Genomic DNA, 24,538 nt, shown 5'->3' on the forward strand with positions numbered 1-24,538 from the left:
TTGTATGATAAGAACAGTGTGCGCGAATTATATTAAAAGTTCTCGAATAATTGAAATACGTATGGTTTTCTCATTGGTCAATATTATTTACTTCATTAGTTGATGAAACTGAAACAGGAAGTGGGACTTCCACAGAGAGAACACACAGGATGCGCCAGTTTTTTGAGAAAGTCTAAGGTAATTTTTGTTCTAAAATATGGTTAGAGACTATAACATTACAGTTGTACCTGAGTATATGAGATGTTGTTAGAAATTAAATTCTTTGATAAAAGAGAAGCGTATGAAGACAAGCATCTGACATTGATCTGATTCTGTACAGTGTTGAAAAGACGGAAATAAACGCACTCAGGAGTAAGCAGCATGTCTGTTCTTCACTATTGATTTAACAAACGAATTGAGTGTATAATATATTGACTAAAGGTTATAGGCCTTATATAGGCCTTATGCTAATATAACTTCAGATTGGGCCAATTCGTTTCACTTTTGCGTTAGTCTAAATAATGAGACCTCGGGCAGACCGATTTTACATTTTGATATTTTACGTTGTCTACCTAGAGGTCTCAACCAGAAACAATCAAAACTGTGGTGGAAACTGTGGTCAATTGAAATTACGATTTATCTGTAGTCACGATTTTTCTTTAGCCCTAACTGCTTACCTGTTGTTTTAAATCATAAATAGTAAATAAAAAACATAAGAACAGGACATATTTATCAAGATTTTCTGTTGTAAAAAATTTAAACCTCTAATGTTTCAATCGTCTTCATGTAATGGCGGTCGGAGGCGTGACCAATGAAAACGCTTCGTTTACCGGTGATCGGCCATTTTCCAATATGTAGTACACTTCGTGGGCTGAGCGCGAAACTATTGTATCTTGTTCTTTATTCATATACAGTTACAATAGTTTCGCGCTCAGCCCTCGACTTGTGTTAAACCTTGGCTTTTTTTTAACTGCCATAGTTTGAATTTTTCTCAAGAAATCTCGGTAATATATACATCATTGAAAAGGAAAAATTACAGGCTTTCTATGTATGTATTTCTTTTTTATCCGTTGCATTATTATAACATAATTCCCGCCCAACGGATTCCATTGGGTGTTACTTACGCAAAGAAGAGGACAGTGCTACCACATTCTTTACCTTTTCTGGTTTGTACTCGGAGGCGGATATCGACAAGTCAAAATAATATAACGATATTCAACTCTCGAGTACAATTATTTGGACTAACTTTTGCGTGTGCAACCGGCTAGGTGTTCGTTTGGCTTGCAGGCACTTCCCCGGTCTGTCCAGCGTACGCCGATGTGCACCAGTCTTGCGAGATAGGCAAAGCGGCAAATCATATATTTTCGCAATATAAAATCGGGTAAACATTTGGAAATTTGGGATATAATACCAGTAAATGTAGAAATATACTGCAAGAACTATTTGCTAACTTATTTGGAAGAGGCCACAAGAGAAAATCATAATAAATTGGAAATTTATTTTTTGTATTTGCAATTCACGTGGACGGCGTACGCTTAAACGTTTGTTTATTAATAAACCGGCGAGGTTTTTTTTATCTAGTCGCCCACGTGACCAGCGTGCCCTGGGTTGAGTGAAATGAATTGGCCCTATGTGTATCATTCAATGTAGGTAAGGTATAATTGGTTTTAACTGCAGACTGTTATTAAAATAGCTCAAAAGCTATACATCTAGCTTGTGTTTCACAAAGCGATGGTAACTAGAATTTATATTTACCTTTATTATTCTAGACTGAAACATCAGTTGTTTTTAGCTCATCTGATTTTTTGAAAAAAAATGATGAGTTATTGTCATCACTTGAGCGGTTGTCGGCGTCGGCGTCTGCGTCGGCGTTGCCTGGTTAAGTTTTATGTTTAGGTCAGCTTTTCTCCTAAACTATCAAAGCTATTGCTTTGAAACTTGGAATACTTGTTCACCATCATAAGCTGACCCTGTATAGCAAGAAACATAACTCCATCTTGCTTTTTGCAAGATTTATGGCCCCTTTTGTACTTAGAAAATATCAGATTTCTTGGTTAAGTTTTATGTTTAGGTCAACTTTTCTCCTAAACTATCAAAGCTTTTGCTTTGAAACTTGGAATACTTGTTCACCATCATAAGCAGACCCTGTACATCAAGAAACATAACTCCATCTTGCTTTTTGCAAGAATTATTGCCCCTTTTGGACTTAGAAAATCAGTTTTCTTGGTTAAGTTTTATGTTTAGGTCAGCTTTTATCCTAAACTATCAAAGCTATTCCTTTAAAACTTGCAACACTTGTTCACCATCATAAGCTGACCCTGTACAGCAAGAAACATAACTCCATCCTGCTTTTTGCAAGATTTATGGCCCCTTTTGGACTTAGAAAATATCAGATTTCTTGGTTAAGTTTTATGTTTAGGTCAACTTTTTCTCTTAAACTATCAAAGCTATTGCTTTTAAACTTGCAACTCTTGTTCACCATCATAAGCTGACCCTGTACAGCAAGCAACATAACTCCATCCTGCTTTTTGCAATAATTATTGCCCCTTTTGGACTTAGAAAAATCATTTTCTTGGTTGAATATTATGTTTAAGTCAACTTTTCTCATAAACTATCAAAGCTACTGCTTTAAAACTTGCAACAGTTTTTCACCATCATAAGTGGACACTGTACATTAAGAAACATAACTCTATCCTGCTTTTTGCAAGAGTGATGGCCCTTTTTAGACTTAGAAAATCATGGGTAGGACAATATTTCTATTATACAAAAAAAATCAGATGAGCATCAGCACCCGCAAGGCGGTGCTCTTGTTTGTACTGTCTGTCTGTCTACTGTGATCCTGCTTAACACCCCTTTCAAGTATTACTTGCAGCATTCGATGTACAAAATTTTATGAGATAAAAGGGAAGATTTAACTGACAAGTTGTCTCAACAGATCATAGACTCTTGGAATAAATGATTTTGATCAATTGACGTCAGATTCCAATTATTTTGCACACATTTTGTCAATGATCAAGAAACTATAAATGATTTTTATCAAGAGATAATTTTGCCAAAAAATATAATTTTTGAGTTTTTATTTAGGTCTGATACATATGAGCGGCCCAACCCATAACTACGAAGAGGCACACCGATATTTTTTTATCTATCTTCCAACTGCTGTCACAAGCTATATTGTCCAACAATTTCCCTGAACGTTCATATGAACATTGATTAGCATAAATCATTCTGAAGTCACGTTGCCAAATTTCAAATTATTGATATCATTAGTTTTATGATGCATACAAGTGATCAAACACAGCATGTAAAAATGGAAGGTCGTAGGCACCTCGGAAAGTCCTCAGATTCTATGTAGAATCCTCCACATACTCTAGAAGAGGTTGCAACATGTTGATAGGCATCAGAATGTTTTGTGGATGCTAGTTTGTAAGTGGCATCGCTGATTTTCTATGGGACGTTTATTGGCTTAGAAATTAAATCCCAAAATGACGGGAAAGTTGCAGTGATAACAATATGTACAAGACATCGTAAACGTCTACAGTGGGCAAATGTGAGAAGTATCTCAAATTACAGAATGCTGAAATTGTACAGCTGTAAAGGCCATTGAAAGTGTATTGAGCATGCAGGGGAATATTTTGAGAAAAAATGCAAGTTACGCTATATTTGGTTGATGGTAATGACATTAAGGATATGTGACAGTCGCTTCTATGTACTCCAGTTTAAGTTCATGCCTGTGCATATCGTACTTTATTTTTATCAAATTATTCAGGTTTTTCTTCTTTTAAGGATTTGATACACCAGTTTATCTTATATCAGTTTGCAGAAATTAATTAGCATGGAACAGAATACCTATTCGGTGTTCCTTTGTTGTTTGCATTTCGAAAGAAAATGTAAACAATGGGATGAACAATTTAGATTCAAGTTTTTTGTGGATATTGAATAAATCTTATTTTATATTTAACTTACAGCAGAAATAATCAAAGCCTTGAGATGTCTGATGGTTGCGGGTTTTGCTAGATTTATTTTCTGTTAAAATTCCAGTCTATAAATATACATGTATAAGAATCAAATACAAATATGCCTAATGTCTAAGATTAACTCTGCCTGACCTTACATGAATTTATCTAAATTGACAGCTGGAAGTCAGTGATGTAACAATAAGCTGGAATACCTTATCTTTGATAGATCATGTATAATCTAAATGGTCAGTGTGAATGGATAGAGGTTGAATAAGAACTGCTTGATCATTGATAATTCATCCGCATTGTTCATGAATGGGACTACTTTGTGTAGCACATGAACATCCTTTGGATGTAATTTGGAATCAAATAAAGATGCTATATGATTGTTAAAAATACACTTAACTTTGGTAGCGGGATAAACCCGCAACCAAAAATGTAAACAGCCCACAATATTTTGAAAAAAGATGTCTGTACACCTTGAAAGTAGGCTTGTCGAAAGGTTTAGATCTGTACCTCTACACTCAGACTTGATAGGTAAGGGATCTGAAACTCTATAGACTTGCTTTGTTAATGATACTGTTAACTTTGATCTCTGGAAAGCGAGTCAATATATCAGGACACCAGTCACATCGTTGAAAGTCATAGTGCCATTTACAGTTCCTTTTGTGATTTTACTTTGATCTCGGTGAGTCTACCAAACATTTTCAACCTTTTTATAGTTGTGTAAATATAGATAATTATACTGTATTTTCTAGCAGTGATACTGGGAGAGGTGTGATTGTACATGCAAAATCAGATCTTGACATTTTATCAAATTTTACAGTTAAATTCCATGTATGATGACACATCTTGGTGTGACTCGATAGTTCAGGATAAGACTGTAGTTGTTGGCTGCTTTTAGAGTCCTGAAGATGATGAAGCTTTCAAAACAATAAACTTTATGATAAATCAAGCATCCAGAATAAGTGGAACTCTACTTATTAGTGGACCCGCCCGCTTAGCTCAGTAGGTAGAGCGTTGGTCTACGGATTGGGGGTCGTGAGTTCGATCCTTGGGTGGGGCGTATGTTCTCCGTGACTATTTGATAAACAACATTGTGTCTGAAATCATTAGTCCTCCACCTCTGATTCATGGGGGGAAGTTGTCAGTTACTTGCGGAGAACAGGTTTGTACTGATACAGAATCCAGGAACACTGGTTAGGTTAACTGCCCGCCGTTACATGACCGAAATACTGTTGAAAACGGCGTTAAACCCAAAACAAACGAACAAACAAACTTATTAGTGGGGACTTTAATATGATGGATATTGACTGGGAATACCATGATTCCCATCACAATGAGAGACACAATGATTATCAGTTTATTGAGTGTCTATGTGACAATTACTTTTTTCAAGATGTAACTTTGCTTATAAGATGTAGAAATGATCAAACTAGGAATATTCTGGACTTTATCATTACGGCAGATGATTTTAATATCAAAAAGATTTAGTATTTGCCATCCTTAGAGTCGTTTTAGGGACTATTCTAAAACTACTATTAGGAATTTATCAGATTTTCACTGAGTTTCATCTCACTTTTTTTTAATCCCCAGCCACAAGTGGTAGTGGATGTAGGAATGGTCTCCGTCCATCCATCCTTCCATCCGTAACATTTCATGTACGCTCTGTATCTCTTAAACCCCTTGAAGGATTTTCATGAAGTTTGGGTCAAATGATCACCTTATCAAGATGATGTGCAGAACCTATGAGTCAGCCATGTCGGCTCAAGGTCAAGGTCACAACTCAAGGTCAAAGGTTTGAGCCTTACATTTCGTGTCTGTTCTGTATAGATCTCCTAATCCCCTTCAAGGATTATCATGAAACTTGGGTCAAATGATCACCTCATCAAGACGATGTGCAAAACCCGTGAGTCAGCCATGTCGGCTCAGGTTTCAGCCTTCCTTTTCTTGTCCATCCTGTATCTCCTAAACCACTTGAAGGATAATCGTGAAACTTGGGCTAAATGATGTGCATAACTCATGAGCCAGCCATGTTGGCTCAAGGTCAAGGTCACAACTCGAGGTCAAAGGTTTGAGCCTTCAATTTTGTGTCCGCTCTATATCTCCTAAAACCCTTGAAGGATTTTCATGAAACTTAGGTCAAATGATCACCTCATCAAGACAATGTGCAGAACTTACGAGTCAGCCGTGTCAGTTTAAGGTCAAGGTCAAAGGTTTGAGCCTTCCATTTTGTGTCCGCTCTGTATCTTCTAAACCCCTTGAAAGATTTTCATGAAACTTGGGTCAAATGATCACCTTATCAAGACAATATGCAGAACTCTTGAGTCAACCATGTCAGCTCAAGGTCAAGGTCACAACTCTGGGTCAAATGTTTGAGCCTTCCATTTTGTGTCCGCTCTGTATCTCCTAAACCCCTTGAAGGAATTTCAAGAAACTTGGGTCAAATGATCATCTCATCAAGACGATGTGCAGAATTCATGAGTCAGCCATGTCGGCTTAAGGTCAAGGTAACAATTCGGGGTCAAATGTTTGAGCCTTCCATTTTGTGTCAGCTCTGTATCTCCTAAACCCCTTGAAGTATTTTCATGAAACTTGGGTCAATTGATCACCTCATCAAGTTGATGTACAGAACCCATGAGTCAGCCATGTTGGCTCAGGTCAAGGTCACAACTCAAGGTCAAAGGTTTGAGCCTTCCATTTTATGTCTGCTCTGTATCTCGTAAACCCCTTGAAGGATTTTAATATGACTTGGCTGTAATATTCCCCTTATCAAGACAATGTGCAGAATTCAAAATTCACCTCTGCCAGCTTAATATCAAGGTCACAACTCGAATGTTTAATGGTTCCACCCAGTACCATCAACCCTTTCACTATCCATAACAGTGGCAGGGGATATAGCTGTCTTTCAGACTGCCTTGTTCTGTTTGAATTAGTTTTGGTGGAGTTTTTGTCACTTGAATGCCATTGTTTGAACAAAGATTGTTTTAACTAATATTTCAATATATTGCAACTTATTTTGCCCTTTTATAACTTTTATAACCCAAAATTTAGTATCATAGTAACTTTCTATTTAGTTGCTATCTGATATCAAAACAAAAGCTTAGATTAGTGCGATGAGTGCATTATACCTCTGAAAGGCCATAAGCCCACACGCTCAGCTGAATAGGGAGAGTGCAGATATGTGGATCGTGGGGCCATGAGTTTGATCCCTGGGCGGGACGTATGTTCTCTTTGAAGATTTGATAAAAGACGTTGTGTCTGATGTCATTTGTCCTCAACCGCTGAATCTGAGTCTGATTCAAGTGGGGAAGTTGGCAGTTACTTGTGAAGGTACTGGTACAGAACACAGGAACACTGGTTAGATTAACTGCATGCCGTTACATAACTGAATTACTGTTGCAAAAATGGCGTTAAACCCAAATCAAACAAACAAAAACTGAAAGGCCAGAATAATAGCACTGTATTAAGGCATGCATAATTTAAACTTGTTTAAATACAAAAAATGAACATAATTCTTTTATATATCACTGTTAAGATTGTTTTCCAAGTAAAAATATCGACATCCTGTAAACACAATTAGATAAAACAACACAAAGATATATCCTGTTATACTGGAGATATTTTTTTTTCTAGTATGTTACTTAAATTACAAAAAAAAGTTATGATAAGTTGAGAAAGAAATATTTAGTAGAAGTCCCAGGTGAGATACATTTAATTGTAAGGTAAGGGATACAAATTTTATATTGTAGATAGAATTTCAAGTGTTGTGTTACTCTACTGTAATTTGTCTAGCAAATTAAAGAAAGGCCTCTGTTTCCCAGAGATATTTTATGGCAGAACTCACCTTTCTAGAAGTAAACATCAAAAAGTCAAGTGCTACAGTTGATTGGTTTCTCATAGACTTGCCTTATTTCCCAGACAATTTCCATAAGAAGTCCTTATTTGGTAACTAAGGACATAATACATAATGTAATATTATCGCATTATAAAATATCAAGATGAATCAAAGAACTGGTATTGGTAAAATGACATACAGAGAACTTGAGGAAAGTCTCTTTAATTTGCTTTGTCATCCCCGACAGTCTTATAATAATGACATCATGCATTGAAATTGACCGCATCACATTGATTAATTGTGGTTAGAACTTTTCAAGGCTGAACTGGAATTTCAGCCACCGGAGTTAAGCATTCTGGTATAGGACTGTTTGTTTTAAAATTGTTTTACTGGAATTTTGTTAAAGATTTTCCATCTGTTTGGATTTTTTATGCCCAGAGTTGTGTATTTGTGTAAAGAGTAGTTTCATTGGCAGCATAGTTACTCATGTAGTGGTACATATGTATTTCTATGAACTGGTGCATAGATCTAGCTACTTAGTATTCTACAAATATTTCTTAATTTGGAAGACTTTGAAATTCTTGCATGTCAGTTGTTAAATGAGCATACACACATGTATGGAATGTGCATGAATATTTATCTGACAGCAGTACATGTATGATGATGATTATGATGATGATAATTTTCATGGTGATGATGGTGATGATGATGATTGGTATGTTGCATTGTCAAGTCCTGTACCAAGTTAGTTCAAATCTTGCCCCAGGGGTCATCATTGGCCCTTTACATGTTGGTCACTTGTTTTACATTGAATTATATTTAATGAGAAGTTTATATATTAAATCCTTAAGACGACTTAGAGCTTAGATATTTTGCGTATAGCATTGTGTAGAGGTCCACTACCAAGAAATTGTGTACCACTTAGAGTCAGGAGAGCAATAAAAGGGCCATCATGGCCCTTCTACTTCCTTAGAAATTTGAGAAAGTTTTGCATGCAAGTTGTTTATTATCATTGCCATCATAATATTCTTATTTGTAACATAAGTCATATTAGTCTTGTCAGACTTTTATTAAAGTTATGGCCCTTGTTTTACATAGAAATAGTTTAATAGACAAGTGAGCAGTCTAATAAACAGCTCTGGCGGCGAGTGATTCTGCCTTTGCGATCCGTGCAGGCTGATCATGGTCTGCACTGTTCGCTATTCAGTTGGTAAATTTTCAGTGAATACCCTTTCAAATAATAAATGGTATTGCCCAAATCGAATGATGGACTAGTCCATTTCAGAAATTTAGCAGTCTAAGGGTTAAAACTGTTAATGATAAATTTCTAGGTGACTGCAACGAGAACTGCAAAATGTCAATAATGCAAATGTAATGTTGCAATTGGAATGTCAACACTTTGCTTTAATATGCAGAATTTACATTATGTAATAAATCCAATATGTTTCCAGATGCTGAAGGTTATTTATCACACTGTTCCTTGAGTAAAAATACTAAAAATAAATGTTATGGTGATGAAGGTGTGTGTTAATATGATGTTTGTAGCAAAAAGTGTCTTTATACAGTGTTTAGCTTTTTATGTAGACTAGTTCCTAGACTATAGTATATTTTTCAGTCATATTTTTCACACTGAATTGAGCCAGTCTTTTTTCTATTTCCAGTATAATAATTTACAACTGTTCTCTGGGAAAATCACCAGAGTAAAATGGCTTTAAAATTTGACCCCTATGAAAGTATATATATTAAAATAATATACTGTATTTCATAGGCGTAGGAGCAGAGGGGGGGGGGGGCCAGGCCCTCCCCCCCCCAAAGCTAGGAGAGGGTGGGGGGCAAAGTATAGTTTGGCCTCCCAAATATTTTGGAAAAGAGATATAAATTGTAGTCTAATATAACATTTACTTAGCATCATATAATTCTTTTCAACCTGATTTCTGATTTGCATTTGGCCTTCCCTTGTATTCTGACTAAAAATGTCTCTTTCCATAGTGTGAGTACTGAGATCTGTACGCGCCACGCCAAGAATTGTTTACATTTTATAAAAATAATATATCATTGAGCGCAATCACTACAGTTACGGTTTGAGCGTCTGCAAAATCAATGTAGGCTTAACTATTAAGCCTGTTTACGCATGTAAACGTAATGTATTTTTTTGTTTTTCATTGTCCATTCAAGGGAAATGATATTTCCACAACTTTATACCACAATTAGACAAATGCAGTGCTAATTGATTGTATGTCCAACAAAAGTCTTCAACAGAAGAATGTAAAAAAATGGCACACTTAATTAGAACAATACATAATATGACTGATTAAGACAGTTCAGTGCCTAGTCGTATGTGTATCATCAGAATAACTCAATGGTTGCTAAAACAAAACTGTTTGAGGGGCCTATGGCCCAGTTGATCTTGTACAAGGCTTTGAGGCTTTGTCATGAATAATGCACCGAGGACACCTTGCCGCTAACACACACCCCCCCCCCCCCCTACAAACTGCCGGTCAAAAAGGTTTGGCCCCCCCCCCCCCCCCCCCAAAGTTAAACTCGCTCCTGTGCCCATGTATTTAAAAAAAAGAAATGTTTCTGATTTTCAGTCTTGTGGCTAACCTACTTCTTACACTCATATTTCAAATGAGATGCTGTAAACACAATGCATATTTGGCCATCAGGGTCCAAGGTTAAAAAGTTGAAATTGGAGACCAGTCTGAAATCTCAAGCTTCTGATTAGTTGACTCTTGAGCTCAACTTCGAAAATGACCAATGGCAGAGCTTCGGTCTTTGACTGGTCTTCAGTGTTAGTTGGATAATCTTGGACCCTGATGATAGCAAGAGCAGTTTTGACCTGATTTTGTTCAAACTTTATTAAATTACAATTCATGTGACATAATATCTGTTTCACCAGTTTAATTTGTGTTACACTTTTAAGTATCTTTTAAATTAATTATCATTTTAGAGGGAAATATTTGACTAAATGTTTCAGGAGATAAAAGCTTATTTCAGCTGTTGCTAATCTCAACAAGCTTTTAGCTGAATGCAATGTCACATGAAGGCATATGACTTAAAAAATTGAATACATGTCATTTTCATGGCCATGAGATTTCATGGTTTAGACCATAACAGCCTATTTCATGGGGATTTGAAATTGTGGATTTCAGATTTTGAATATAAAGTGAAAGAATTTTACTTGTTTATTGTTAATTTGGATCTGATTTTGTGGATTTCCACAGCCATGAAATTCATGAAAAGTAGTCCCCTACAAATATTAATTCATTACAGTTTCCAAGAAAACAATTTGTTGTAACATTTTTAAAGAATACCAAATGAAACCCATTGAACTATTGTTAACACTTCGGTGACAATTATCATTTCTTTGTGAACTTGGAGACTACATAAATGGTATGTCTTTATTATAAATTAATTGTATGTTCTGCATTGTTTTTCAGGAAGTGAAGAGATGTATGTATGTTCAGCATTATGTCATAAAGGAAACTGAATACAAAATGAGCAAGAAGACCTCACCCCCACCTAGACCTCCCGCCCCTAAGGTAGGTGGTGGCAGCATGAGCTTCAGCTTTAAAGCTCTTGAAGAGGAGGATGAAGAAGAGCTCACATTCGTAACGGGACGAAAGTTTGACAAGCAAGTGCATGAGGAAAAGGAGCGACATGCACGTTCTCTGGAAAGGGAAAGGTCAGTGTCAAAATCTCCTGAAACCAGGCCAACTATAGAGGAGCACATGGAAAAATCTCCATCCATAAAAAGTCAGAATTCCTTTGAAAAACTTAAAGACTTTAAAGATAAAATTCAATCAGAAATCCAAAAGAAGAAAGATGAAATGTTTACTGATTCTACAGTAAGTAGTCCAGCTACTAAAGATAAGCAAAGGGTAACTGTTATAAAAGAGAAAACTCTTCCACTTGGAAATATGCCAGAAACAGTGAGGGGTGAGGTGGAAAGCTTTGAAGAGTCTGGAGAATTTGAGAGTGTGAATGAACAAGATACTAATGATGATACAGATTTCTTTGAGACTAAGTCAGATGAAAAAGATGATTCAGCTCCCTTCGCTGATGCAGAGCTTGATGACCATTTAGAAATCAATGAAGAATATTTTAAATCAACTGAAGAAGATTTTTCAGATCTTCCCGGTGTTGTGCCAATGGTGAGACAAAGAAAACGCTTCCAAAAACATAGAAAAATAAAACCAGTTGTTCCAGTTGCACCAGTGTCGATGGTAAAACTTAGTCAGAAAGTACCAGAAGATGAAATTGTTCCCAGTAAGTTAGCTTCTGCCCAGAATCAAAATGATAAAAAAGACGAAGTAAATTCTGACATCAATGCAGAGTCCGGGATAAATATCCATGGAACAAAAGTTCAAATGAAGTCAGTTTTTGGAGGTGTTATCATTCTCTTCCTATTTTTTATTATTCCTTTGCCGTCCTATTTAAGTGGAATGGTTATTGGGATGGTTTTAAGTTCGGCTGGCTGGATGCTGTATCTTTGGGTGAACAAACCAGCCAAACCAAGGGAGCCTATTCCAGAGGATCCTCCTCTTGACAAGTTGCCTCCCATGCTGGTACCAGAAATGAAGGAACCCAAAGGAGAGGATTGTGTTTACAAGGTAAGCATAATAATTTATGTAAAGTCTTGACAAACTGTCAACCAATAAAAAGTTTAACTAATTCAATCCATTTTATATTGAGGTTACTGACTCTTTAGAAAACAATCTGTTTATATACCACAACTACGATGTTTTTGGATGTCAAGCATTTTTTGTTTAAGCTCTGCTAAATGATTCGATAAGCTTGTGAAGGTAATACAATTTTTCTTGCATTTGTATTAAAAATCATTTCTAGTGTGTGTGGCTGCTACATCTTGGAAGTCAACATTTATGTCTTGGTCATTCTAATTTTATAGGGAAAAGCTTGTTTGCTTGATAAAAATCGATGAATTATTCTTAGTTTGCTACCAAAATAGCACTAGCTCTTCTAAATGCCAGTCAAGCCTATGCTAAAAGATGCTTCTGGACAGAGTCTATATCACTTTTACCATCACCAGATCTTTTCAACTTAAATACGTTGTAAATATTTGCAGTGTTTATATAATTTCAACTGATGAATAGAGCCTTTTTGCCTCATATGCATAGTCTTGTTATATTATGTTGACTGTATGTATTGAAAAGATATCACTAGCAACCAGTTGTATAGAAATATTTGCGATGACATCTGGTAACCAGGTTGTTGTATAAAATGTTTTAGGAAAAGTTGTGGCATTTACATGGTACAGTTACAGCATTTTGAGCTTGACTATATGAAGTAGATGGAGATCTGTCTTAAAAAACATAAATCTTATCCACCTGAATCTTCATGCACTTTCCTTGTATTAGTGAATGGATTTGCTTCCATCATCACCCACATTAGATGACACAAGGGTCATAACTGTTGTACCAGTATTTCATGACTTATGTCCTCTTTTCACTTAGAATTTCTTTAATATTCATTCAATTGACAAGGCTGTTCAGTAGTCAATCGTTGCTGGCCTCCAACAGCTCTTGTTATTTTTAAAATAAGTAAGAAAAAATGCTGCCTTCCTAGTCAGATTTTAAACCATATAGTATGATCATTGTTTTACATAAACTTGTAGAAAGAAAATCTATATAAATAGAGTTAAATAAAAACAAAATATGTGAGTGAAACAAAAATTATGTTTTAAAAACAGTCACTGACTGATTGTAAGTCTTGAGTAAAAAAAAAAACTATATTTACACCGAAACTTGACCATACTTCATGTTGTATTTTACAGGGTTGGATGAATGAAATTCTAGATTATCAGCCAGAGACTTACTCAATCAACAACACACATTCCGTTTACGTTCATTTGGATGGCACAACCCTTAGACTACGCAGACCTAAGGTCAATATGCCAAGACGTGCTATGTGGGATGAGCCAAGCAGCAACCCGCAGTTCATTCATCAAAGGCATTATGATATTGTTGGAAGTAAAGTGCTGTTGCTGCCATCAGGACTTGTGAAAAAAAGACTTTGGAGCAAAAAATATCCTCTTTGTATAGCTCTTGCAAATGATGGCAAGAAGCAGAGTGTAAAGCCAGAGACCAGTTCTGTATCTGGCAGTAATGGGAACCAGTCAGCAGGAAAATTGAGTACCAGTAATAGTGCTGATTCAGTCCAAGGATTTGAAATGGTCAATGAACAGAAGTGCGATTCTTCTGTTCTATTCTTGTTTGCAAGAACTTGCCGTGAAAAAGAACAATGGTATAGACGTCTTGTAGCTGCTACTAATGGAACGCCATTGAAAAATCACATTCGAGAGGTTAAAAGATTAATAGAAAGTTCTAAATCTTCCAGTTATAAGCGTTCAAGTAGCACAGATAGTTTAAGACACAAAAGTCAAAACTCATCAGATTCAATTTCATCTATCAGCACTACAGCATCTAATGTTGACGACTCTGGTGAAACAGATCTCAAGAACTTTGTGATGTATATGTCCAGGTTAATTCCCCGTGATAAAGACAGCAGTCTCCCTTCAAGTCCTGTCCATGGCGTTAGCGGAAAGGATAAAGACATGAAACATAGTGATTCAAAATCAAGTATTGCTGGAAGCCCTGGCTCAAAGGGTGTTGTTTGTGAACCAGTTTTACTTCCCCTTAATGCTCTTCTTGCAAGATGTTTCTGGGATTTCCTTGGGGACCAGTATTGGGCCAACAAAGTCAAGGAAAAATTGCAGAAAAAGCTGTCTAAAATTCATGTAAGTAAATTATAGCTAAGTTACTGCACTTGGGGCATTATAGTCTTGTTCATGCAATAGTAATATCAATAAACAACCTTCTAAGTTAGATCAAAGGGAATTGTCTCTTTTGTTAGTCCAAGACCTCTGGACAAAAATCTTTATTTTCAGTTAAAACAAATGTAATGAAAAATTATATTGAAAGACATTCACAACCCTGTAAGCGTGGTATTAACGGCAAGGTTTATTATATATGATTATTATTATCCCACGACAAAAGTCGGAGGGATAAAGTTTTGGCGTTGTCCTTCCGTCCGTCTTTCCGTCCGTCCGTACGGAGCCATATCTAGGAAATGGTTGGGAATATTTATATAAAACTTAATATACATGTTCACCACTATGTATGGCCCTTAGAAGTTTCTAGTGTTAACTATATAGGGTACTATAGATATAGCAGTTTCTGCATCATAATTTTTGATATATTTGACCTAGAACTATGAAACTTAAACAGACTTTAGGTCACCATAATTTGGTTGTGTACACACAATTTCGTTCAGATTTGTTTAGTAAATTAAGAGTTATTGCCCTTTATTTGTATAAAAATCCACATATTTGTACATAACACACTTCCATTTGGTAGAATTTCATTAAATTTCTTTCATTCTTTTCAATGAACATTAATTGTAAACATGTAAAGTTGTTCACCCACACCTGGTCACCCCCTTACCTTGATCACCAGCAGATGACCCCTATTGATTTTGAGGTCGGGTCTGTATGTCAAAGGTCAAGGTCACAGTGACCCTGAATAGTAAAATGGTTTCCGGATGAGAACTCAAGAACACTTGGGCCTAGGATCATGAAAGTTGATAGAGAGGTTGTTAATGACCAGCAGATGACCCCTATTGATTTTGAGGTCAGTATGTTAAAGGTCAAGGTCACAGTGACCCTGAACATTAAAACGGTTTCCGGATGATACTCAAGAACACTTAGGCCTAGGGTCACGAAAGTTGATAGGGAGGTTGGTCATGACCAGCAGATGACCCCTATTGATTTTGAGGTCAGTATGTCAAAGGTCAAGGTCACAGTGACCAGGAACAGTAAAATGGTTTCCAGGCAATAGCTCAAGAATGCTTGGGCCTAGTATCAGGAAAATTGATAGTTAGGTTGGCTATGACCAGCAGATGACCCCTATTGATTTTGAGGTCATTAGGTCAAAGGTCAAGGTCACATTGGCCAGGAACAGTTAAACGGTTTCTGATCTTCTTGTCCAAAACCATAGGGCCTAGGGCTTTGATATTTGGTATGAAGCAAAATCTAGTGGTCCTCTACCAAGATTTTTCAGATTATTTCCCTGGGGTCAAATATTCAACATCATCATTCACATCATATGACACAAGGACCATAACTCTTGCACCAGTATTTCATGAATTATCCCCCTTTTTACTTAGAATTTCAGGTTAAAGTTTTGGTGCACTTTCACTCAATCTCAATTATTACTAAATTGATTTGATTCAAACTTTAAATAGTTGTTCAACATCATCACTCACATCATATGACACAAGGGCCATAACTCTTGCACCAGTATTTCATGAATTATTCCCCTTTTTACTTAGAAATTCGGGTTAAAGTTTTGATGCACTTTCACTATATCTCAGTTGTTACTGAATGGATTGATTCAAACTTAAAATAGTTGTTCCACCTTATCACCCACATCATATGACACAAGGGCCATAACTCTGGCACCAATTTTTCATGAATTGTGCCCCCTTTTACTTAGAATTAAAGGTTATTTTTGATGCATTTTCACTATATCTCAGTTATTACAAAAATAATTTGATTCAATGTGACACAAGGTGCATCACTCTTGCACCAATAGTTCATGATTTATGCCCCCTTTTTGCTTAGAATTATACTTATTTAATGTTTTGATACACTTGATCCTTATTTTACTTAATACTTTTGACACAGACTCAAGCTATTATCCAATATCTTCGTCCACATTGGAGTCATTAAACACTCCAGTGACACCTCCAGCTTCATCAAATATGCCCAGTTTCACTATCCAGCATCAAAATAGTCCAGCGCGCTGTCTCCCGTGACAGCTCTTGTTGTATGTAAGCTGGTATGTCAATAACCACTTGTGGGAATGGATTGAAACTTCACACAATTTTTCACTGTGATAAACGTACATACAATGCACAAGTTCCATAACTCTGTTTTGCTTTTTTACAAAATTGTGCCCCATTTTTGACTTTGAAATTTTTGGTTAAGGTTTTGTATGTAAGCTGGTATCTCAGTACCCACTAATGGGAATGGATTGAACCTTCACACACTTGTTCACTGTCATGATCTGACATGCAGTGCACAGGTTCCATAACTCTGCTTTGCATTTTTACAAAATTATGCCCCTTTTTTGACTTAGAAATTTTTTGTTAAGGATATATTATGTAATCTGGTATCTCAATACCCACAAATGGGAATGATTTGAAACTTCACACACGTCCACTGTCATAATCTAATATGCACTGTACTGGTTCCATAACACTGTTTTGCATTTTTACAAAATTTTGCCCCTTTTTTGACATTAATATTCATTCAATTGACAAGGCTGTTGAATAGTCAAATGTTGCTGTCCTCCGACAGCTCTTAGATTAGCAATCATTTCTATTTTTAGCTCAACTGAGCACATAGTGCTCAGGGTAGGCTGCTATGATGGCTCATTGTCTGTCCATCTACCCATCAACACTGAATGGTCCTGTATCAAGCTTTTGTTCATGGATGGATTTGACCAAACATTTACCCGAATATTACATATCAGTCACCAATTCCATTCAAATGAAGCAGTATGGAGAGCATTCGCCTTTTTGAAAGTACTCTATCAGAAAAAATTAAGCATATTAAACAAATCTATAACAACAACAACAACAGTGCAAAGTACAGGGTGGCTTTTGTGGTAGCTACAAGGCACTTAAAGACTGCTGTTGTGTAAGCTGATCTGTATGGAAGCATAGAGTGCTAAGTAATAGCAGACTTGAGTTTGATGAGAAAACACCCCTCAAACCCCCTAGCACTGTCTTTAAAAGTGAAATTCTGACATATAAATATACATATTTTTTGGGATGGCAACGAATAGCAATTTTGGTATTCGAATATTCGGTCAGCCTTCCGAACGAATATTCGGTGATCAACAGATCAACTCAAAACCTTATGAATTTATCGTACCCTTAGCAGCGATCTGCATTAATTCTACTTTCGTTTACACCGGAAGTAATTTAGACATTGATGAATTAAGACTAACTTATCGTTCTCAACGCTTGTTCATCTTTTTGAATATAAAATATTTGTTATTTACCTCCATCTACATATAATCTATATAGGTTTTACTTATTTTTACACGTTTTTACAGGGATGTAGCCCTCCCGTAAGTAAGGTTCTCTCCACACATATTACACATAGCCGACTTCTTATTGGATGATCGCGTGAAATACTTTAAAAAGACAGGCGGCATTGCTTGCACTTTGACAGTAGATTCACGTAATAGCATGAACAATATTTTCGATTAAATGGGGTGTAAAATTAAGACGTGGGGGTGGGGGAGTCTTATAAAAGATCTTTTTTGCTTAACTTTACCCTTTGTCTTAATATTTAGTAGATTCTACTATTTTTTTCCATACGAAATGCATTTATTATCAAGAGGAATCCGTTTTACATAAAAAATAATATTCATCACCTTTGACTTGTTTACAACACTTTTCGGCATTTTTCTTTACTGAAATACATCTTGAATCGACTTTGATTGAAATCCAAGTCATTAGTTCAAGTGCTTTCTGACGATTTTTAATTATATGCGGTTCACACCTACCGAAAACAAGGCGATTTGTAACGGATTTACATCAATTGGGGACTAATAAAATTTCTAAAGGTAAGCAATAAGCGGTACTTACCACAGGGTAGGTTGTCATCACCACAGCGATGTACAATATCGGCATGCTAATATACAAAGTGACACGTCTGACAGCGACGGAAGCCATTTTTGCACATATTTACTATGAAAGCGAATTTTGGTAAATTAGATAAACGAACATACTGGTTCTTGCATTTGGTTTTTATTTATTTCTTATGATTTTATATTTTTTTCCGAATATTCGAATAGTGAAATAGTATTCGAATATTCATGTCATGAACGAATATTCGAATATTCGTTGCCATCCCTTATATTTATTAATTATAAGTTGAATGGACTCCATAATCTGAAACTATAGACATGTATCATTCAGCATGTTCAGGAATAAAAGTTAAAATATTGAGATACAGTATATTACATTTTGAAATGTTCCCTAGATACATAACAAAATTGTTAATTATATGCGCAGTGCCTTAAGGCTTTTAAGCCAAGTAATTGAAGCAAAAACAAAGTATAAAATTGATTGATGCATTTATCTAGAGTATTAAATGCTTCATCACATTGATTTTATCTCAATTACATATGACACACATATCCAAATTTTTGGGAAAAATTGTAAAGATTGATTATTATAGTAATAATTTATATGCAAATCATGCAGCTGTTGCAGGAATCGTTATGTATTATGTATTTTGCATTTCACATGAGAGACATTAAAGATCATGTCTGAATATGGAGAATGAAAAAGTCTTTGATTTTGACAGGTCCAGAGTAACAGAGTGAGACTACCAAGACTAAAATTAGAAAAAGTATTTGTTAAATAAGATATTCAATGACCATTTACTAGATTATTTTGTCTTCAATGTAGAAAAACTGTGCTAAATATATAAATTTGTAGTGCATGTAGAGCTACATTCATGATTAAATACTAGGCAGTGACAGTCATCCGTTAAAAAAAAAACTTCCTGTTCACATTTATACAGTATTTTGCTATACATGTATTAAACATAATGCATAGTACTGTTAATACATATTACTTTGTTAATTTTATGTTTACATAAACTGGAAACTATGTAGTATTTAGTTTTCATATTTTCAGATGTGAAATTTGGGTCTGTAGTAAGTTTTCATACATGTAGTTTCAGATATGAAACTTTGGTCGAGCATACCTTTAAACTTGGTGTATAGCATAGATTTTCACTCAGACATCACTCATGTTGTCAAAAGTTTTATGTTCATCTGCACAAAAGAAGCTTCAGAACATAAGTTTCCTGTTAATGATTCTGTGGATTTCCACAAAACTTTTGCTTTTGTTCTACTGTACAGAGTTACCTCCAGAACTAAAAGAACGATGCTTTCATGAATGCTTTGATAGATCTTAAATAAACTGGGTGCTTACATTAAAGCTGACCTCTATTCAAATGTTTTAACTCTACTGCTAAAAGAGATTGTTAGAAATGAAACATGGGAAACCTTTGAACAGCTTTTCAAATGATGATAAAACTTGTACCTGTATTGTTCATATGGTGACAAAAACTCTAAGCCACAAGATTTGACAATAATTGCAAATTTATGTTTATTTTTTGCTCAACTGTCACGAAGTGACAAGATGAGCTATTGTGACCGCTTGATGTCCATCGTGCGTCGTGCGTCAACAATTTGTAAAAAAATCTTCTTCTTGAAAATCACTGGGCAGAATTACACCAAACTTCACAGGAATGATCCTTGGGTGGCCCCCTTTCAAAACTGTTCAAAGAACTGAATTCCATGCAGAACTGTGGTTGCCATGGCAACCGAATGGAAAAACTTAAAAAATCTTCTTCTCAAAAAACCAGAAGCCCTAGAGCTTAGATATTTGGTGTGAAGCATTGCCTAGTGGACCTCTACCAAGTTTGTTCAAATCATAACCCCGGGGTCAAAATTGACCCCGCCCCAGGGGTCACTTGATTTTACATAGGAAATCTTCAAAAAATTTCTAAAAATAAACCAGAAGGCCTAGAGCTTAAGATTTTCACATGTAGCATTGTCTAGTGGACCTCTACAAAATTTGTTTAAATCATGACCCCGCCCCAGGGGTCACTTGATTTTACATAGGAAAATCTTAAAAAATCTTCTTTCTCAAAAACCAGAAGCCCTAGAGCTTAGATATTTGACGTGTAGCATTGCCTAGTGGACCTCTACTAAAGTTGTTCAAATCATGACCCCGGGGTCAAAATTGACCCCGCCCCAGGGGTCACTTGATTTTACATAGAAAAATCTTCAAAAATTTTCTAAAAATAAACCAGAAGGCCTAGGGTTTAGATATTTCATTTGTAGCATTGCCTAGTGGACCTCTACAAAATTTGTTCAAATCATATCCCCCGGGGTCAAAATTGACCCCGCCCCAGGGGTCACTTGATTTTACATAGGAAAATCTTCAAAAAAAATCTAAAAATAAACCAGAAACCCTAGATCTTAGATATTTGACATGTAGCATTGCCTAGTAGACTTCTACAAAATTTGTTCAAATCATGACCCCCGGGGTCAAATTGACCCCACCCCATGGGGTTACTTGATTGTACATAGAAAAATCTTCAAAATTTATTGAAAATAAACCAGAAGGCTTAGAGCTTAGATATTTGACATGTTGCATTGCCTACTGGACCTCTACAAAATTTGTTCAAATCTTGACCCCCCAGGGTCAAATTGACCCAGCCCAGGGGTTACTTGATTGTACCTAGAGAAATCTTCATAAATTTGCTTAAAATAAACCAGAAGACCTAGATCTTAGATATTTGATATGTAATATTTCCTAGTAGACTTATACAAACTTTGTTCAAATCATGACCCGCGGGGTAAAATTGGCCCTGCCCCAGGGGTTACTTGATTGTACATCGGAAAATCTTTCAAAAAAATTTCTAAAAATCATCAGTTTGACATTTGAAACATGTAGCTCATATTACTCAGGTGAGCAGTTCAGGGTCATCATGACCCTCTTGTCACAAATATTTTTGTCTTGCCCACTTTTATTGGAAGCAAGACTAAGCGATCCAAATTTCAGAGGCAGTGGCGGTGACAGCGTCAGCAGTTGGGAATAACTCAAAAACCACCGCATATATTTGTTTTAAACCTTGTAGGTTGGTTCAGAAACTCATTTTACAGCTCCATAGTGAGTCCTGGCCCCGTAGTGACCTTGACCTTGGAGAAATTATCATTTTTAGCTTGTCTGATTTTTGAAAAAAAATTACGAGGTATTGTCTTCACTTGATCGTCGGTGCCAGCATTGGGTAAAATTTTTGTTTAGGTCCACTTTTTCTCATAAACCATAAGAACTACAGCTTTGAAACTTTGCAAACTTGTTTGTCATCATTAGATGACTTAGTAGACCACGAACCATAACTCTGATTTGCATTTTTAGCTCACCTGTCATATAGTGACAGGGTGAGCTTTTGTGATTGCCTTTCATCCGTTGTCTGTCCATCCATCCACAATTTCCTTGTGAACACGATAGAGACCACATTTTGTATTTGATTTTAATCAAACTTGCACTCCACTTGTATGAGCATAATATCTCGATTCCTTTCGAAAACTGGCCAGATCCCATCATGGGTTCCAGAGTTATGGCCCCAAAATTTGCTATTTTTGGCTTGTGAACACGATAGAGACAACATTTTATAATCAACTTTAATCAAACTTTCACACAACATGTATTGGCATAATATTTCGGTTCCTTTAGAAAACTGGCCAAATCTCGTCATGGGTTCCAGAGTTTTGGCCCCTTAAAGGACCAAAATTTGCCATTTTTGGCTTGTGAACATGATAGAGACCACATTTTGCTATCAGCTTTAATAAAACTTGCACACAATTTGTATTGGCATAATATCTTGGTTCCTTTCGAAAACTGGCCAGATCCCATCATGGGTTCAAGAGTTATGGCCCCTTAAAGGGCCAAAATTTGCTATTTTTTTGCTTGTGAACACGATAGAGACAACATTTTACAATCGACTTTAATCAAACTTGCACTTGTATTGGCATAATATCTCGGTTCCTTTTGAAAACTGGCCAGATCCCATCATGGGTTCCAGAGTTATGGTCCCTTAAAGGTCCAAAATTTGCTATTTTGGCTTTTGCAGCCGTATAGAGACTTCGTTTATGGTTTGATTTGATACAAACTTGCAAAATGTCTTCAATAACAATAAATCTTGGATTCCATGATGAATCTGTCAGATCCAGTCATAGGTTCTCGAGTTATTTTATATCTGATTACCTCCCCTGATTTTAATCAAAATGGATTTTATCAGTAAGTACTTATAGGACTCATTTGAAATTTCATTATTGTCATTAGTTGGACTCAGACAATCGGGGTAGATAACTATAAACTGATATTATGTCAAATTACCTCCCTTTATTTCAAATTAAAATGAGTATATCTCCGTAACTAATGAAGATACTGATCTGAAATTTCATTTATGCCATCAGATGGACTTGGGCAATCAGTGAAGATACATATTGACTGAATTTATGACAAATTACCTCCCTTTATCTTTTATGTAAATGAATATACCTAGCAGCTTCTAATGAGATTGGTTTGCAACGTTATTTATGTCTTCCATGGTAATAAATTTCTACTTTTACTTACTTTTCTAATATATTGTTGTAAAGGCTTGTACTCTGTATCTTCTACATGCATATACCAATGCATGATTACCACCCCTGATTTTAATAAAAATGGATTTATCTCAGTAAGTATTTATAGGACTCATTTGAAATTTCATTATTGTCATCAGTTGGACTGAGACAATCAGGGTAGATAACTATGGACTGATTTTATGTCAAATTACCTCACTTTGTTTCAAATTAAAATGGGTGTATCTCAGTAACCAATGAAGATACTGATTTGAAATGTCATTTATGCCATCAGATGGACTCGGACAATCAGGGTAGATAACTTTTGACTGAATTTATGACAAATAACCTCCCTTTATTTTATGTAAATGAATATACCTCAGCAGCATCTAATGAGATTGGTTTTAAATGTTATTTAAGTCTTCCAGGGTAAGGAATAGTCATGCTAGTACAAAAATGCAGCATTTGAGCCTAGGACCCTCAAACTTGGTATGGAGATTGGCCCTGACTAGTATATGACCCATAGGTCAAAAGGGACTGTTACAAGAAAATATTTATCCTGATAATATTTAATGTGTATGCCTGTGTGATCTATGTCAAAACTTGATCTTATCATTAAGAGCAGTGGTACTCAGGTGAGCGATATAGGGCCATCATGGCCCTCTTGTGTAAACATTATGGCCCTTTTTGTACTTAGAAAAATTTGAGTTTCTTGGTTAAAATTTTTGTTTAGGTCCGTCTTTTTTATGCCCCCGCTATAAAATGGGGGGGGGGGCATATAGTGTTACCCCTGACACAAATGATAAGCATGGATAGACAATGTGTCATGCGCAACAACCAGTTCACTAGCTCAAAGGTCAAGGTCACAGTCCTTGGTTGACTTTAGCCAATTTTCACTACATATATACTGATAATGTGGTCTTCGTGTCCAGTCCATAACTCTAACATGCATGGTCCGATTTCAAAATAATTTGACACAAATTGTAAGCATGGATAGACGATGTGTCAAGCACAAAACCATTTCACTAGCTCAAAGATCAAGATCACAGTCCTTGGTTGTAGGGCTGTCATTGATTGGGTCTTTGTCATATCGACGATACCGATATATCGGAAGACAGATATCGACGATACATCGATATATCGATTATTAAGTTAGAGTAACAACCTATTTGTTCATGTACATGCTATATACCTTCTTGTTAATGTTATTTTTAGTTTAATTGCCTGCTTTTCATGTGTTTTATTTGTATTTATGTATTTCCACATACAGGTAGTGCCGACTAGTTGGAAAAGAATGCTACGGTACAAGTTTAGACATGACCTTTATTGACAACTTCCGTTACTAAGGGCGCATTTTTGCAGGCAGAAAAGTTGTTTTAGAGGGTCTGAGTGTTTATCTGGATAGTTTTTTTTCTCTGTGTAAAATATCGATTTTTAAAAATGGGAATCAATAATCGATCGACCAAAAAATATTGTTGATACATCGATATCGTTTCTATCAATGACAGCCCTACTTG

At 35.9% G+C, this 24,538-nt stretch overlaps 1 protein-coding gene across 1 annotated transcript in view; it reads left to right on the plus strand.

Moving 5' to 3' along the window:
* The first annotated feature begins 109 nt into the window (after positions 1-109).
* LOC123564633 (testis-expressed protein 2-like) overlaps positions 110-24,538 on the plus strand; it is a 64,213-nt gene continuing 39,784 nt past the window's right edge. Inside the window, exons 1-3 of the mRNA XM_045358354.2 lie at positions 110-177; positions 11,217-12,389; positions 13,571-14,533. Coding sequence (XP_045214289.2) covers positions 11,232-12,389; positions 13,571-14,533 — 2,121 coding nt within the window. The 5' untranslated portion in view covers positions 110-177; positions 11,217-11,231. The remainder of the gene's footprint in view (positions 178-11,216; positions 12,390-13,570; positions 14,534-24,538) is intronic.

The sequence above is a fragment of the Mercenaria mercenaria genome, chromosome 2, assembly GCF_021730395.1.
Source record: "Mercenaria mercenaria strain notata chromosome 2, MADL_Memer_1, whole genome shotgun sequence".
NCBI lineage: Eukaryota > Metazoa > Mollusca > Bivalvia > Venerida > Veneridae > Mercenaria > Mercenaria mercenaria.